The sequence below is a fragment of the Vicia villosa genome, linkage group LG3, assembly GCF_029867415.1.
Source record: "Vicia villosa cultivar HV-30 ecotype Madison, WI linkage group LG3, Vvil1.0, whole genome shotgun sequence".
NCBI lineage: Eukaryota > Viridiplantae > Streptophyta > Magnoliopsida > Fabales > Fabaceae > Vicia > Vicia villosa.
Window position 1 is genome coordinate 214,531,479 of NC_081182.1, and position 17,760 is coordinate 214,549,238.

General features: G+C 32.8%; 1 protein-coding gene and 1 pseudogene across 1 annotated transcript; both read right to left on the reverse strand.

Annotated features, from left to right (window-relative positions):
* Window positions 1–1,297: 1,297 nt before the first annotated feature.
* On the reverse strand, window positions 1,298–9,676 carry LOC131593508 (DNA mismatch repair protein MLH1-like). The gene is made up of 15 exons (XM_058866013.1): window positions 9,187–9,676; window positions 8,220–8,292; window positions 7,611–7,745; window positions 7,267–7,477; window positions 6,948–7,096; window positions 6,019–6,117; window positions 5,210–5,279; window positions 4,982–5,117; window positions 4,528–4,622; window positions 3,702–3,810; window positions 3,306–3,471; window positions 2,666–2,827; window positions 2,332–2,503; window positions 2,066–2,226; window positions 1,298–1,782 (listed from the first exon to the last, which is right to left on the reverse strand). Exons 1-15 carry the CDS (start codon window positions 9,585–9,587, stop codon window positions 1,738–1,740), a joined length of 2,184 nt encoding a protein of 727 aa, XP_058721996.1. The 5' UTR covers window positions 9,588–9,676; the 3' UTR covers window positions 1,298–1,737.
* Window positions 9,677–11,812: 2,136 nt separating this feature from the next.
* Window positions 11,813–16,430, reverse strand: LOC131659911 (cyclin-D1-1-like; annotated as a pseudogene).
* Between the last annotated feature and the right edge of the window lie 1,330 nt (window positions 16,431–17,760).

The following is a 17,760-nucleotide window of genomic DNA, read 5'->3' on the forward strand; positions in this document are numbered from 1 at the left end:
TTAAAAGAGTTCTAAAAAATAAATAAAATAAAAAATGTATTTGACAATATTATTTTTCAAAATTTATTTTAAAGTTGCGCAATATTACAAATTTGCATTAATAACAAAATAATATTTTTTTTGTTTTTTTCTCTTTTTAATTTTCAAAAATCAAATTTCTAAAACCAATTTTAATTTTTTAACTTTTAAAACTCTCATTTTAAAAATAGTTTTGTAAAATTATACTATGAAACAAGCTTTATTATTTTTTAATTTAAAAATTTAAAAATATCAAATAGATTTCTATACGAATAATTAATAACATAAAATCAATTCCACTATTTATATATATTTTTAAAATAGAAAAGAAATCAAAATAAGTTCAATTTTGAGGCTTTGTTTGAAAATTTGAAAGATAAAAAAAGACTTTGAAAATCAGAAGAATTGAATGAAAAGAATAAAAGATTTAGGTGAATAGAATTATGCGTAATTTTTTTTTCTTCCAAAAACTAAAAATCTTCAAATTTAATTATTTGAATATAATTTGTGTTGCTATAGTATTCTATAAATTAAAAAGGGTTAAATAAGTTTTTGGTCCCTATAAACATTGCAGTTTCATTTTTAGTCCCTCCTGAGTTTTGACAACGGTTTTAGCTGGTTTTGTCAACGGTTTTTTTTGTAAAAATGGTTACCTAAAGACAGCGAGAGACTAAAAATGAAAACTACAATATTTATAGGGACCAAAAATTTATTTAACGCAATTAAAAATATTTTATACAAAAAAAAAAAATTTAAAAATTTAAAATTTCTTTATATTTTATACAAAATCTCTATTAAAAATTTCTTTATAATTTACTTTTATTTATTTTTTTTACACGAACTTTTATTTGTATAAGTATCTTATGAACTTTAAAAAAGAAAACGTATTTAAAAAAAAAAAAACATTATACATATGAAAATGGAGATGAAACTGTGTAATTCCTAAGGGGGTGTTTGTTTCGGAGATACAAATGTTATTCTCGGGAATGTGACATTGGAATTCATATATTCCTTTGTTTGTTTCAAGTTTTGATAAATTATTTCCGGTACTTTTTATTCCCAGGAATAAATTTTGTTAATGAGTTTCTTCATTTTCATTCCCATGTAAAAATATGGGAATCTTACATTCCATGGGAATATAAAATAACCAACCATAACTTCTCACTCTCATATTATTTTAACACATCTACTTTTTTTTAATTTTTAATTTTTAAACTTTAATTAAAACAAAATCTAAAAATATTTCTAGGAATTATTCATTTGCCAAACACATTAATAAGAATAAAGTTGCAATAATATTCCTAGGAATGATATTCCCAGAATTATAATTTTAATCCTTCAAACAAATACACCCTAAGTGTTTTGGAGATGGATAAAAGTTTGAAGCCTAATGCAATCCTTAAATGATGTTAAATTCATCAACTTTCCCTGAACCAACTGAAATTCATCATCACATACTATGTATGATATACTAAATTCATCAATTTCCATGAGCCAACTGAAATGATACCTATACATTTGGAACTGCTTAACAAAAAACATGAAGGATCACTAGGCCAAAAAATTCTCTAGAAGGCCTTTGAATCTAGTTTCTAGATAGTAGATACATATTCACATGTGTGAGCAATAAAAGTTGTAACACTAAACAGAGATAATGCCAAAACCATAGTTCCCGGCTCAAAATTGATGTATGTAGTTTCACAAAATCCACTTGGTTGGCTAGCATCTTTCAAAAATCTTGTATAGCTTTTCTAATGAAGCTACCTGTAACAAATAGAAAGGAGAAAATGAATACTTGCACGTTTCCTCACACTCTATTTCACTGAGATTATACTACAAATAAATCAGTAACTCTTCGCTTAGTGGCTCGTGCCAAGCATAGGAAAAATTAAGAGTGATAATTTATAGGCTACATATATAATGTATACAACTTCAAAGAAACATAATGAGGATAGATTATTTGATGTTTCGTAGTATAAAATTTAAACATAACAAACCTCGCAGGTTCAATTTGAAATTTTGAAGTAGCATTGACAACACACATTACCTTAACAAATGTTCCGTTAGTAGCCATAGAAGCGGGTGGTTTGAAAAAAAGTCTCATGGATGGAAAAAGCACATGTTGTACTGACCATTCACGCTGAGCCCATGCTGTTTCAGCTTCAGAAAGCAGTTCTTGTTCAACATTGTTGTCAATAACATCACTCTCTGATAACAAAATTCACTTACGTCATCTCTCTCAGATAAGTGTGGCTATATATGCACATGTACGAGTGAGGGTGATCTAGAAAGTAACATGCATGAAGTACATACCAGTACTATCACAGATATTCTCCAGGGAACAACTGTCGAACAGTTTCCTTTTCTTGTAGAAAAGCATTCCCTCTCCAGATGGATTGGGCAACAACGGTGGATGCATAGCATAGAAATTTCCTAGAGCAGCTGAAACTGCCTGAATGCAGTTTCTTTCATCTTCCCAATCAACCTATCATCAAAATGCATGTTCAAAATTAGCAAAAGGCATGCACTTAAATGTTTAGTTGGCAAAAACTTTAATGGATCCCGAAAAGTGTATTCAAGATACAGAGACAGCGTGCCGATGGTACGACAGTATTTAAGAGGTGGAGAATAGAGTTTTATGACTAACATCATTGCCTAAACTAAGCACAAACTCGGGGATGCGATCCATGTCAGGAGTATACTGATCAAGTATCACAGGAAGTCTAGAGATATTTCCATGATCATCAATATTAATACCAAAATATTCGTCCAGCATTGCAGCCTTTTGTTTCAGCAGATCTGTGTTCATCTGGAAAATAGGAAAAGAGATACCCATAAGTATGCATAAATAAAGATACAAAAAGAATGTATCAAATGAAAACATGCATGTTCAAGAAGTTAAATTCTCTTGTTTGAGACTTATGAGTTTGTATGAGTTCACCCAAAACCGGAATGGGGAAGTAAAATCGTAAATCGTGGAAATGTAACACTACAGGGCACCGGCACTTAAGGAATTTAATATAGTAATAACATCTTGGTAGCTGCATAATCAATACTTTAAAAGTCTAAAAAATGTTATTTTCAACACAATTTTCTTTTTTGATTCCTAACAAGTTCCCTTAGCATGACCCTATTTATTATTAGAATTAGAATTAGCAAATCATATCAATTAGCATTTATTGTATTATTCGATATGCTATTATAAATGGAGGTGAGTGTAGCCTGAGTTGGACACAGAATTACGATTTCAACAAATTAGAAGTAATAAAAAGCCAAAGTGAGATTACTTCTGCAATCTTCTCTTTAAATGTGTCATCATCATTAGATTCTGAATCTAAATCCTCTTCCTTCAATGCCAATATAATCAAGTCTTTCACTGGGGCTGGATCACTAAGCTGGATGGCATTGAAATGGCCAAAACGGCTCAGAACTTGCTGATACATAAGCTCCTTGCTGCAAATGAAATAAGAACAAACTAGCAATGATCAATTTTCAAAAACATATAGATAGATGGAAAAAGATACTGTATGTCACTATGTCGCAAACATGCTCCATCATGTAAGAGCTCATTGAGTCTGAAGTCTGAAGTCTGAATACTGACAGACCTGTTAACCTCCTTAACTTACAAATTAATAACAAAGACTGTCAATAACAGATTAAATTAACAAAAGCAAAATATCTACCTCAAGTTTACAACATTTGCAAGATAAAGATGAGTTTTATGCTGAAGTAAAGCAAAAACATCATCTGCCATTCCAACATATGTGCAGTGCTTTACAATGTCCAACATTCCTACAAGGTAGATGTTTGTTAATAACTTTTTCCAAATCAACCTACATCACAGAATAGAGTTGGCGCAGCAGAAGGAGAGATTTGACCGTGAACCAGAAAATATTTGATTCAGATTGTTCACAGACAATAACACCTAAAAGGCTTTAAATAGAATGCATGATAATATGGAAACTAGCAGTAAACCAACATAAAAAGGGAAACTATTTTCAGAACATAAGAAAATACCTTATAATATTTTGGTTTTATGTTAGAGCATCTTAGGTTATCTCTTAGGATTAATCTTAGAGTATCTCTTAAGATTATTTTCCATTTTTCTTAATTATTATCCCAATGAATAGGGGTCAGAGCTTAGTCTTTTGTATCAAATAGGATCAAATCGTTTTCAATAATATTAATCATCATCATATTCAAAGTTTTATTATAAAACCCAACTTCAACAACTATGAAACTAACTAACTCAAAACATCAAAAGAGAACTCTTAGAATTTAGGTAGGGTCTATCTAAAACCTACAAAACCGGCTTATAAGGAGAGGGATGCCTCCCACTTCTAAACTCCAATTCAAGTCATTTATCTCATCCAATTTGGGAGTCTTAACAAGAACCAAAACTGAAACTAACTATAAGAAACTAGGAAAAGGATTATCTTATAACAGAGTAGAGATTAATGGTCACATGCTGCATCAATAGTCATCATTATGATTAATCTAGAAGCATACCAGGGTCATAGGTCTTATTGATCTCTTCAAGAAGCTCTTCTACGCTAGTGAGTTCTGTAGAATCTTTTAGATTCCTTCTTTGTCTAACTGAGGACCTGACAATGTACAAATAAAATTTAAAAACTCATACATTCTAATAATTACATGTGAGTCCAATATTTACTTATTAATAGTGCAATTGAGTGCAAAAACTAAAACATGAATACAGTCTCAAATAATAACTATTTATCATAAATATTTACAAATAACCAACTAATTACAGAAGATAAAACCCAATGTCCCAAATAAGGTGAAGAAACTTAGTTTCATAATTTAATTGTTCTTTTAGTTAAAAATTAAAATGTAAAGTTGTTTATATACCGCAAAGTGCAATTTGTGCAAATGAAAACACAATTTAAAAATGAATATTAGCTTGTTAGAAACAAAAATGTACAAGAAAAAAAATTGTAGTCACCTTACTGCACTCAACGTGACATTCTTTTCTTGTTGTCCACTAGGCATAACTTGCATGTAGGCATGTAATCTTCCTGCAGGATCTAATGAATCTGTTCTAATGAACTTATTCACTGGCACTTTGGGTGCTCTTGAGCCTAACAACGATAAAAGATGAAACACGTTATGAGTATAAACCAAAAACTTACATAAGGTGTGCAAGACAAAATGACAGGAACATTTCCAATACCCGGTGGGGTAGGGCTGAGATTATCCTCCCTGCTCTTATTAATACGAGAAATAGAAGATTGTCCAGCTGTCTGCCACGAGTATGAGACAACACACAGAAAATACAGGTACTACGTAAGACTGATTTAATAAAACATGAAGAAAAAAAGCAGAATCTGCATTCACGTTTACCAGGAATTTGTTAATAATTAAAAATGGAGATATTTTAGAAATTTAAAAACATGATCCAAGATGTATAGATGGGATTTGATGAGGAATACATAATAAAGATTGGAGGAAACTAGATTGTGAAGCAAATCATTTCCAGTAAAACTTTTCATAAAGTTTGGTTTCATTATAAAGAGCAATTAACCTATTTATTAGTGAAACAAGGCAGTGTTAGATACAGCAGTGTTCTAAATAATCACGTCTAGGAATTGGCCTATATTCTTGAACAACCATATCTTGACTCGACTATTTATATTGCTATGGTGCAGGCTGCAATAGTGAAGTTGAAAATGGTTTTGCATTCTAATCTTTATCAAGGCTTCTAAAAAGAGACTACGCTGTACAGCCATGGTGCTGAATGGAGTAAGCTCTTGTGATGAAAATTTGGTTAAAGCAATATCGTGGAAATTGTAGAAGTTGATTTGCAAACAGTTCAAGGAAAAGTTCACTCACCACCAGTTTATATAAAAAACAATTTCGCACCTACCTTTTTTATCCATGCATTCAATTGAAGAAGGAAAAAGCAATACATCAAAATCAGCAACTATTTCTAACTATATACTAAAAAAATAGAAAGGGCTGAGTATTATCTTGTAAACATACTTGATCTTGAAATGTCCGTGCTTCATTGGAACTTCTCAATGTTGATTCAATCACCGATTGTATCTTCTCAATGATAACTTCCTGATTTAAAAGGCTCACCTATATGCAAACAAACACATTTTTTTCCATAACAAAGAAGAAATAACAAATAAATGCCGCATTTAAAATTTTAACAAATGCTTAAACTCAATGCTAGTTACATAGTAGGATAACATGGTATTAATTCCTTGGTAATAGAGCTTTTATCCAAACAATTTTTTAAATAAGATTGTTCCCTAACTTGTTTAACAACTACTAACAGACCCTTTTGATTGTGTCTTTGTCTGTAACTGTTTGATTCTTGACACACCAATGTTGATGGTTGTCCACAACCCTATAAAAAGTTAAATTTAATAACAAGGTAAAGTGGTCCGGTGGATGCTTTTGGGAAGTAAAAAAAAGGGCCTGTGTGTTGTCTACGCTTCAAGCATAGAGGGTTCTTGCAAGAGAGGATGTTAGGTATAAAACCATCCATGAGCCTTTGTCTAACAGACTAAGCTCTTGGGAGAGTTGGTTCATGACATGATATATCAGAAAACAAAGACTACCTAAAGCTTTATTCATTGGCTTGCAACATAAGTAAAGGAATAAAATAAATAAAAGTCAGGAGAAAAAATTATCACTCAAATGACTAAAAAATATGAGTAATTATGTTGAGAAAAGATTAACCCAACAATCTGTTCAAAATGAAAAAGAAAGTAAAAAAGAAATGGTTAACCAACTTGACAACAACACTGCCAACAGACTATTCTGTAAAATAAAGTATGAAGTTTAAAAGATTGCCGGCGGTTACATGGAACTTTGTTTGGGCAAGAAAGTGGCTTCATAAATAATTATGACAAATAAAGAATGTGCACTATACACAATCATATTCTTGATTACGCTCGTACCTCTCTCTTTGTTGGATGCACATTGACATCAATATTCTCAGGTGGTAAAACAATTGAAATATATATAAAAGGCTTAGATGCTTTAGGTAGTGTTGCTGCATAAACAATTTCTATAGCTCGCTTCAACGCAGACCACTCAACCAGTCTATCTGAGAAAAATCGAGAAGAAAATTTTCATGAGAATGAGTAAACAATCAGTCATTAGCTGTCAGATTTCAGATTAAATATTGAACATTCTTCAATGAAAAAATTCAAGTAAATAAAATTAAGTACTTGAGCAAAATAGCTCGCTTTGATGTTTTATATAGCTAATGTATACCATTGATGAAAAGCACCATAGTGATTTTCTTGGCAGCGTAGTTAGCATTAGACACATAACCATTCATCTCGAAAACTGAAGAAGACGGATCATTGTCTGAAGCTTCAACTTCAACCAGATTGCGAGCAGCAGAGACCCCATAAACTGTTCTGATGGAATCAAGCCTTGAAGATGTGGCCATGGTGTGAACATCTGCTTTAACAGCTCCGTGCTGATAGTAGCAGTAGAAGTGGTCGCAAATGGTCAATGAAATTTAATTAACATATATAACTCACAGCACATGTAGCCATAAGAATGTAGTGGTAAATAAGCTTAGTTTTATCGTTCAAGATACAAAAACCAACCTTTCTGCAAGAGAAACTGACATTAGTATGATGAATCGCAAACCGACTGACAACGTCTACTATCTTTGAGTAATCATCCGAAGAATTTTGTAGTGTCTTCTTCCTTGCAGCCATGTTATAAAATAGATTCTCAACCTGACAGCACGCGCACAGGTAAGCGCGCAAATCTCAATCATTTAAATACAAAAATTCAATTCCAAATCGAGTGAATCACTAAATTAGTCCCTGATATCGTAAAAGTCAAACAATTCTCAGATGTTATCAAAATTTCAAAAAGACCCTTCAAATGAAAATTTTCTCAATCACATTATCAGTAACTGAAATCACTAATCGAAAAGAACAAGTGCGATCAAGATTTGTAAATTTTCAAGAACCAAATTGCTCGCCTCCTATAATTGATGATTAATCTTATTTCAATTGCTATTTGCTGATTTATACGGGCATAAGCACTTAAGTACAACTTAGTTTCAAAAAAGTCCTAGCATTTCTATCAATTAGTAATCAACATACAATATCCTAATAAACTTCTACTTAGCTTCATTATATAGACCAATAGTTGAAATCAAACATTAATGACAATATATAATATATAGATGATATAGTATATACCATTATCTGTGTTCCTTTTACCGCAGCACAGGGTCTAGGCTCATGCTCCATGACACCATCTCTATAGGATACTCTAAACCATAATAAACAAAACTAAAATCATTAATCAATACTCAATATCATCATAGTCATAAGTTGATTCGAGCCTATTTAGATTCCCATTTTTGGATTGCCATTTTGAACCTGTTTGGATAGGCTTATTTGAGCTTATCTACTGCCATAAGCTTTGACACACTGTTCGGGAGACTTAATCAAAACAGCTTATGACATTTTTCATAAATTTTTTTAAACTTATTTTATAAATTCTTCAAGGTAGCTAATGAAAACAACTCAATTTAAACTTATTTTATCTTTAGCTATAAAAATAGCTTACGGTAGCTTATTCATAAGCGGTTAGTTTGATAAGCACTTGTACCATAAGCTGCAAATAAACTGTTTATCCAAACAGGCCCTTAATCAAAACAGCTTATGACATTTTTCATAATTTTTTTTAAACTTATTTTTATAAATTCTTCAGAATAGCTAATGAAAACAACTTAAAACAACTTATAAATTCTGCATAAAAACAATTTAAATTTATTTTATCTTTTGCCATGAAAATAGCTTATGCGAGCTTATTCATAAGCACTTTTTTTTATAAGCACTTGTCCTATAACCTGCAAATAAGCTATCTATCCAAACACGCCCTTTATCTATTGACATAAGAACATATGAAACTGTTTATGAGAGCTTATGAAAACAACTTAAGCTATTTACAAATGCTGTTTCCAGCTTATTTTCAAAAGCTCTCCCTTATAATTTTCATGAAAACAGCTTATAGCTGGTATAAAAGCAGTTTAATTCCGTTGTATCTTCTATTATAGAAACTACCTATACATAAGCATAAGTGATTATATTTTTAAGCGCTTAATTTAACTATTCATCCAAACAATGTCTTATTATACATGATTGAAAGAGAGAGAGAAACCTGTAACCGTGCAATTGGCCTTTGGTAATGGTAGTAACCGTGACATGTGCAACATAGGTCATGCTAGCGAGAGCTTCTCCCCTAAACCCCATCGACTTGATGCTCTGCAAATCCTCGAACGCCGACAACTTCGACGTCGTGTGCCGCTCGCATAAAATCGGAAGATCCTCATACCGGATGCCGTGACCGTCGTCGGAGACTTGGATGAGTTTGAGGCCGCCGTCTTTGATGGAAAGGTTTATGGAAGTGGATCCGGCGTCAAGGCTGTTCTCGACGAGCTCCTTGACGGCGGAGACTGGACGCTGGATGACCTCGCCGGCGGCGATTCGGTTAACCACCGACTCACTGAGTCGCTGGATTTTGGGTTGCTCTTCCATCTCCTCCGTCATTCGTACAGACATGAAATGAAATTAATTCGCGCGAATGAGAGGGAATCCATATCATTTTTTTCTATTTAAAATATGAGATTATCTTTTTATATTGTCGGTGATTATCAATAAAAAATTTAAAATATAAGTTGCCTCGTTCTGGAATTAGAAATTAATGTTTCAACTTCACGAATGAACCAAAAATTATGAGATGTGGATAATTGTTGATCTTGAGCTGTGGTCTCGATATGAGTAAAGTGAAATTGAAGATTAAAGTATGTGTACCTTCTCATGGCATACAAACTATTTTTATATTTTGGATTTAGTTGTGTGAGCTTGAAATGGATTAGATTGTGGTTAGGTGGGTCTTTTGGCCTTTTGGTGGACACTGAAGGGACGAGGGAAGCCTTAAGTATCATTGATTGACTTACATGTCGTTAGTCAGGCGTGGAATAGAATTGAATCTCTTGGGACAAGTTTTGAAAAACTAATAGGGAGCAAGCGCATTTAATGTGGTTCCAACATTGAGATGTTTCCTCACTCATTCCTGATACATGTGATAACGTGACCAACTAGGGTGTGGCGCGGTTCATAGAGTGCTTAAGTGTAATTGAGTTTGACTTGTCTCAATGAGTGAAATCTCAGTTATTGATCTTGCAATTATTGTTTGTAGTTGGTCTTAATCCTTATGTTGTCGTAACTTATCAATAGAGTGGGTTGAACATTTTGAATTTTTTGCAACCATTTAGCATTCAAGCTTTCAATTACTTTTTAGAAAACGTCTTTGTTCCCTCCTCCTAAGAACGTCACTAGAAGTGACTCAGATTTTTGTTTAAAGCTTTTGTCTTTTTCATTCATTCTGCTTCATCAACTTTCTTTCATAAGGTACTCTTATCATTCAAGTTTTATTAGCACCCCCTATTTATCTAGCCAATATGAAATGTTGATTTAGTGAGATATTTTGAAGTGGAAACCTCATTTGGTCATCCTATGATTCTCTTCATCCTTATCTTAGTAGCGATCACGTATGATTAGAGATTATAACCATATCTGACAAATATGGGTCAGAAGGGATGTTTGAGACTTCCTTGGAGGAAGAAAATTCTTCTTTTTGGTCGTTAGATGCCTTGATATCAAATGTTGGTGGAAGAATAGGTCACGCTGAGGTCCCTATGTCCCTTTTATTGTATCGAAAGAGGAGATACATACTAATTTTCAAATGAGGGACATTCCTAGAAATTTCATCCAGACTTTCCTGTAGACGTTAGGTCATGATCCTAGCGATGTTGAGGTGCTAAAACATTTGAATCTTTGAGGTCGAACGGCCGTATCGAAGTACAATTGAGTAAATCAAAGGTAGCGGGTAGTTCTTCTATTTTGAGAATTGGGGCCACCATCAGTGATACTACATTATGGTCAGTGACCATTCGGAATGGTCGATCATTCCAGTGCTAGGTGGTAATTACTTTTTCATTAAGGTTTTGTTTCCAGGACTATAGTTTGTTATCAGTTATCTAGTACTTCTCAATCGTATGAAGATATTATTTTCTCTTCAAGTTTGTTTTAAAATCTCATTTGCAAAATGACAATATTTACAAGTTAAATAATGGCTTAGGGACTTTTTCTACTATTTCTTTACTCATGAACTATGAAGCAATACACCTTGAAAAAGTCTCTAACACTGACACAGCGACATCAATAATAATTTTAAAAAATTAATTAATTAAACTTAATCACAAGTTTCGGTATAGCTATTAGATACCGACGCGAATACGAACACACCTTTTTTCTTTCCAAAGGTCCAATAATGAACACTTGAATACCAAATGAGGGAATCTTAATTGTCCCTTGAATAGTCTTGATAAGTGCTTGAGAATTGGATGAAGATGGCATGGAAATAAACACGTGAACCATACTTGAATTATCTTTGAAATCATCCACCAAATTTGAATTTTCTTTTATCAAATGATGTTGGACGAAGCTTGACATAAATATGACCTAAGATTATAGGTCATGCCTTGAAGTGAAAGTTCTTATAGACCACTTATTGACCAAAACTTTGACTTTTGGGAACTAAAACTCTAATTTAGAATGTAACACATAAAGTTCTACCGATTGACTCACACATGGTTTGGTTCCATAAATTGAAACATACAATAAAGTGTTATATTTGACCCTCATAGGAACTAGTATAATAGAGTACAATTAATTCAAAAAGAAATCTAACTCATTGAATATCAAGTTTGTTTCTCTGAAAATTAGCACCGGAGTGCGGGTGATTCACATAGAATATAATAGCATAATATAGTGGAGGGTGTCCCACTAACAATTTTATCCTGCAAGTCAACCACACCCAACATTCGAAACACGATTAATTATTAGCAAATTAAATACTACAACAATTAGTCAAACTCATCATAATTTAAAACATGCATTTACTTTTCTTAGCCCCTCACACCATGTCTCTGCATGCTCTGGATGAACGAGAGACCAATTAGGAATTTTGTTTGCTGCATAAAGAATAGCCGATGCAGCAATGCACGATGGCCAATATGCAAGAAAGTTTGCCTCTACAAAAATATATTGCCAATTTGAAAAGAAAAAAGTTAGTATTTAAATCATTTTGTTGGCACAAGTAATTCTTCCCAACCACCATAACTACTTGTTAGTTGAGATTTCATATCTTTAAATGGCTACATGAATCTAAAAAATGGCAGTGTGTTAAAACATAAACACTAAGGTAAGCTTCTGTAAAACCACGTTGTGTTATTTAATACTGAAATATGGCTTAAATAGCATACAAAATGAAAACTGAAATAGAAAAAAATAACTGCAGAAAAACAGGAACAGAACGTGGAGAGAAAGACTGAAACAAATTCCTACTGACCCATTAAAATATAACATGCTCATCACTTCCTAAAAACACTAGGTTAATTTAAACCACTAACAGAAATCCTAAATTGTAGCTAGTACACTAACACATCAGATCCAACAATTCCTCCCTTTAAACTACAAAAGCTAATCAAGCATCCAATTTAGTCTTCTCGAGCTTGTATCCCAATCAAGCTTCTTAGCTTAACAAATGTCTCCAATTTTACTGGCTTAGTCATGATATCTGCCACCTGCTCTTCAGTCCCTCAAAACACTAGTTTCACAAGTTCTTGACTTGTAAGATCACGTAAATAATGATACCTCACATTTACATGTTTTGTCCTCTTATGCATCACTGGATTTTTTGAGAGTTTAATGGAGGAACTATTATCGCATAGGATCTCGAAGCACTGACAAGGCTTGGTACTGAACTGTTGAAGAATTACTTTCACCCAAACACAGTGGCAAGCACATGATGTTACAGCTACATACTCAGCTTCGGTCGATGATAAAGTGACTATAGCTTAATTTCGTGAACTTTAACACATAGCTGCTTTACTTAATAGAAATACATATCCTGACGTGTTATTCCTGTCGTCTATATCGCCGGCATAATCGGTATCAATATATACCTTTGGTATTGAGTCATATTCTCACTTATACCTCTTAGCAATCTGCATATGCTCTTCTATGGGTTTGGCCATGAAATGAGATATTAAACATACCACATACGTCATGTCAAGTCTGGTGACTGTTAAATACATAAGGCAGCCCACGAGTTGCTTGTATGTAGTAGCATCCAGATTTTTGCCTTCTCCTTCATTTAAGAGTTTGGTCCCTGGTACTATAGGATTTTTGAAAGGATTGCAGTTCCACATTTTGAATCTTTCAAGCACTTCCTTAGCATACTTCTTCTGACATAGATGGATTCCCTTCGAGCTTTGATGTACTTCAACACCAAGAAAGAAACTCATCCTTCCTAGATCAGTCATCTTGAATTCATGTTTCATTGATTGCTTAAAATCTTCACACATCACATCATCATTTCTAACAAAAATTAAATCATCTACATAAAGGCTTGCCATGAGAAGTTTGCTGAATAAATTTTTCTCCAACACTCTCCACTTACTCCTTTTTGATATAATCTCTCAATGTTGCTTCCCAATGTTACAAACTTCACACACCTTGTATGCACTTTTGAGTTATGGTAACCCATTGACCATTCCTTTATACTGCATGGTGTGAATGGCTTTGTTGTTTAAATGCCCATAGTGCTTGTGCCAGAGGTTTACAACTTCCCCTCCTTCTACCTTCAAGCACTTGCTCGAGAGAGGTTTCCTAAGTGCCAACACAATGAATAGTCGATTCGCAGTCATTTTAGTGTTCATAATTAGGCCTCTTTGAGGGTGGTAAACTTTGCATATCCCTCATTTAATACGAATGTCTACTCCCTTCTCTTATAGTGTTCTAATGCTTAAAAGGTTGCTAGAAAATTCTGGAACAAAGAAAATATCAGATATCAATTGAGTTATGCCCTCAACTTCAAATCTGATATTTTCTTTTCCCATAACAGCCAACTTTGAGTTATTTTCCAATTTTACAGCGTGCCTGAAGCAGTCATTTATTTCACAAAACCAGTCTTTGTTACCTGTCATGTGGTTTGAACAACCAGAATCAAGAAACCAAACTTCCTTGTGTCCATCACCTTCAACTTTTGCTAGTGTCATCAGCAATAACTCTTCATTATCATCAAATTCAACATAGTTTGTTTCCCTTCTCATACTTGGACACTCATATTGGAAGTGTGTTAGCTTGTGACACCTGAAGCATTCAATAGTAGCCTTGTCGTAACCTGGCCTGGTTCTTCCTCTCCCTCTTGAGCTGCTACTGTCTCCTCTTGGATACTTGCTCTTTCCTCTACCACGTCCAAAGTAGGAATCATACTCTACCTTTAGAACCTGCTCTTCACTTTTCTTATGGCACACCTTCTGCTCATGTACGAGTAACAAGCTCTATAGCTCATCAACCATAAGTTGGTTGATGTCCTTATATACTTCAATCGAACACACAATACAGTTGAAGTTCTCTATTAATGATCAAAGTATCTTTTCAACGATTTTAACATCTTCCATATCTTCTCCACGGTTTCTCATATCATTTGTGATAACCATTACTCTTCCAAAGTAATCAGTGACAGATTCTTCCACCTTCATCTCCAACATTTCAAAAGTCCTTCGAAACACCTGCAGTTGGGAACTCTTCAGTCTTTCACTTCCCTAATACTTGGTTTTCATTGACTGCCACAATTATTTTGCAGTCTCCTTCTGCGTGATGGTCTTCAAAATGGACTTGTAATGGCCTGGAACAAATAGTTTTTTGTTTTCAGGTCTTTGAGTTTTACTTCATCCACTTCCTTTTGTCGAGTTGCCGTCAACACTTCATTTTTGTCAGGTGCTTGGTAACCATATTGGATCACACACAAGTATTCTTTTGAAAGCATCAAGTTCTCCATGACCAAACTCCAATGATCATAATCCCCATCAAATTTGGGAACACATGGGGCAATGAAATTTCCTGATTCAGCTGCCATTTCTCTCACTAATGTTTTCACTCCTCAAACTTCTCAATGTTTAATCACTCAATTAGGTCCCCTTGCGAGAACTCTAATACCAAATGTTAAAACAGAAACACTAAGGTAAGCTTATATAAAATCACGTTGTGTTATTTAATACTGAAACATGGCTTAAATAGCCTGCAAAATAAAAACTAATATTGAAAAAATAACTGCAGAAAAACAGGAACATAGCATGGAGAGAAAGATTGAAACAAACTCCTACTAACTACTAAAATAGAATGTGCTCAGCACTTCCTAAAAACACTAGGTTAATATAAACCACTAACAGAAATCCTAAATTATAGCTAGTACACTAACACATCAGATCCAACAAGCGGTGCAATTTGATGTTCATGTATCTTCGATTTTTATTTATGCATAAATTTTGCGTATGAAATGCATAAAAATTAAATAAATAAAAAATCTACCTTGGATATGAGATAAGATAATTTGTGTAGCTCGTGAAATAAGGAATCCAACATAATTTCTAGTTGAATCTAACTTGCACGCAAAGAAATTGAGGAAGCTAAATGGGGTAATTGATCTTCGCCTCCAATCCAAGACACTTAGAACAAGTAGTTCCATTCTTCTAATTGTTACGGGTTCAAATATGTATTTGTATTCTTCTACCTGAATTAAATTATTTTAAATTTAATTAACTAATTATTCTTATTTAATGAAGAATGTACTAAGAATATGACTATATATAAATATATACCTTTTATTTTTTACAATACATAAAAATCTATACCCGAAGGTCCAATAGAGAAGGGACTAGATTTTCCTCCATCTTGGCAGCTAGAGACAAGGAAGCAACTGATATAAGTTGCACTGACGACCCATTTGACTGCAGTAAGCATATTTAGTTTATCTTTTTCTTTAATTTTATATTAAATTATGACATTGGACTTCTTAGAACTCACATAAAACGGTCGGGAATTCAAAAACCGATCCATGTAGTTGACAGCGAGATAGGCAGTGAGCGGTTGAAAATTATAATAAGTCTACATCTACATCCACCATATGGCAATCCAATTCAAATGAGAAAGAGAAAAAGATAAAAAAAAATATATTGTAACATAATGAAAATGAATGTTCGATAGTGAAAAAATGGTTAGATTCTGAATGTTTACCTTTTGGATCCATGCAATGGATTCTTCCCTGAATAATGCATCGAGTTTGCCAGAATGTAACTCAGAGAAATAGTCAAATTCGAGGACGAATTTACTTTCATGTTTGATTAATTCACTAATGAACTCTTCCTCCAATGGTAGAGACAAATAAACATTAGAGAAGCATTCCATCGGTGAATCTCCGGACAAGATGTTGGAGGTTTCCTCACTGCACAAAAGGTCATCATCGTGGAAGAAATTGGAGTTGGAAAAAGACATTGTAAGTGGAGTCAATTCATTCTAATTAATGACGTGATTTTATATGAGATCGTTCGTCGACAAGACATAACTATGTATTAAAGAGTGGAGGCATGGTCCCCATTATAATTTTGAAACATATTTAGTAATACTATCTATTAATTACTATTTTATTTATTTGTATTTCAATGTTTAGCGTTCTTATATACATTACACGATAAAGAGCTATTATGTATTGAGAGATTTTTTATCTCATCTTTATGATATTATTTTTTGGAAATAAAAAAAATTAAAGCTTTATTATTATAATAATAATTTCATTATATTAAAAACTTTAAAAACCATTCTGATATCCATTTATATATGGTATATTATATACTCAGAATGATTTGGTATATTATATAATCAGAATGATTTTTAAAATTTTTAATATAATGAAGTTACTATTATTTATAAAACTTTAATTTTTTTTTTTAATTCCAAAAAATAATATCATAAAAATGAAATAAAAAATTGCTAGTTTTTTATCGTGTAATGTGCCGAAGAACACTAAACATTGAAATACAAACTAATAAAATAGTAATTAATTAATAAAATAAATAATATTACTAAATATGTTTTACAATTATAGTGGGGCCCATGCCTCCACTCTTTAATACTTAGGTTCATCCCCGCCGACGACCGATCTCATATAAAATCATGGCATTAGAATGAATTGACTGCACTTACGATGTCTCTTTCCAACTCCAATTTCTTCCACGATGATGAACTCATATACAGTGAGGAAACCTCCAACATCTTGTCCGAAGATTTATCGATGAAATGCTTCTCTGATGTTGATTTGTCTCTACCATCAAAAGAAGAGTTCATCGATGGATGAATCAAATACGAAAGTAAATTCATCCTCGAATTTAACTATTTCTCTAAGTTAAATTCTTGCAAACTCGATGCATTTGCTAGAGAAGATTTCGTTGCACGAATTCTAAAGATAAACACTCTGAATCTAAGTGTTTTTTCACTATTGAATATTTATATTTATTATGTTACATTTTTTATTTATCATTTTCTCTTTCTTATTTAAATTGGATTGCAATCTGGTGGTGGATGCAGGTGCAAGCTTATTATAGTTTTCAACCGCTCACTGCCTATTGTTTGTGAGTTCTAAGATTGGAAACATACAATTTTTATTAAAGCTTATCGTCATTATTTAATAATGTGAAATTAAATTTAAATTAGTTTTGCATTAATCCTAATCAATAATTAATAAATTATCATATAATTATTTTTATTTTTATTAATTTTAGATATTTATATTTATTTATCACTAATTTGAATATAGATAGCGGATATC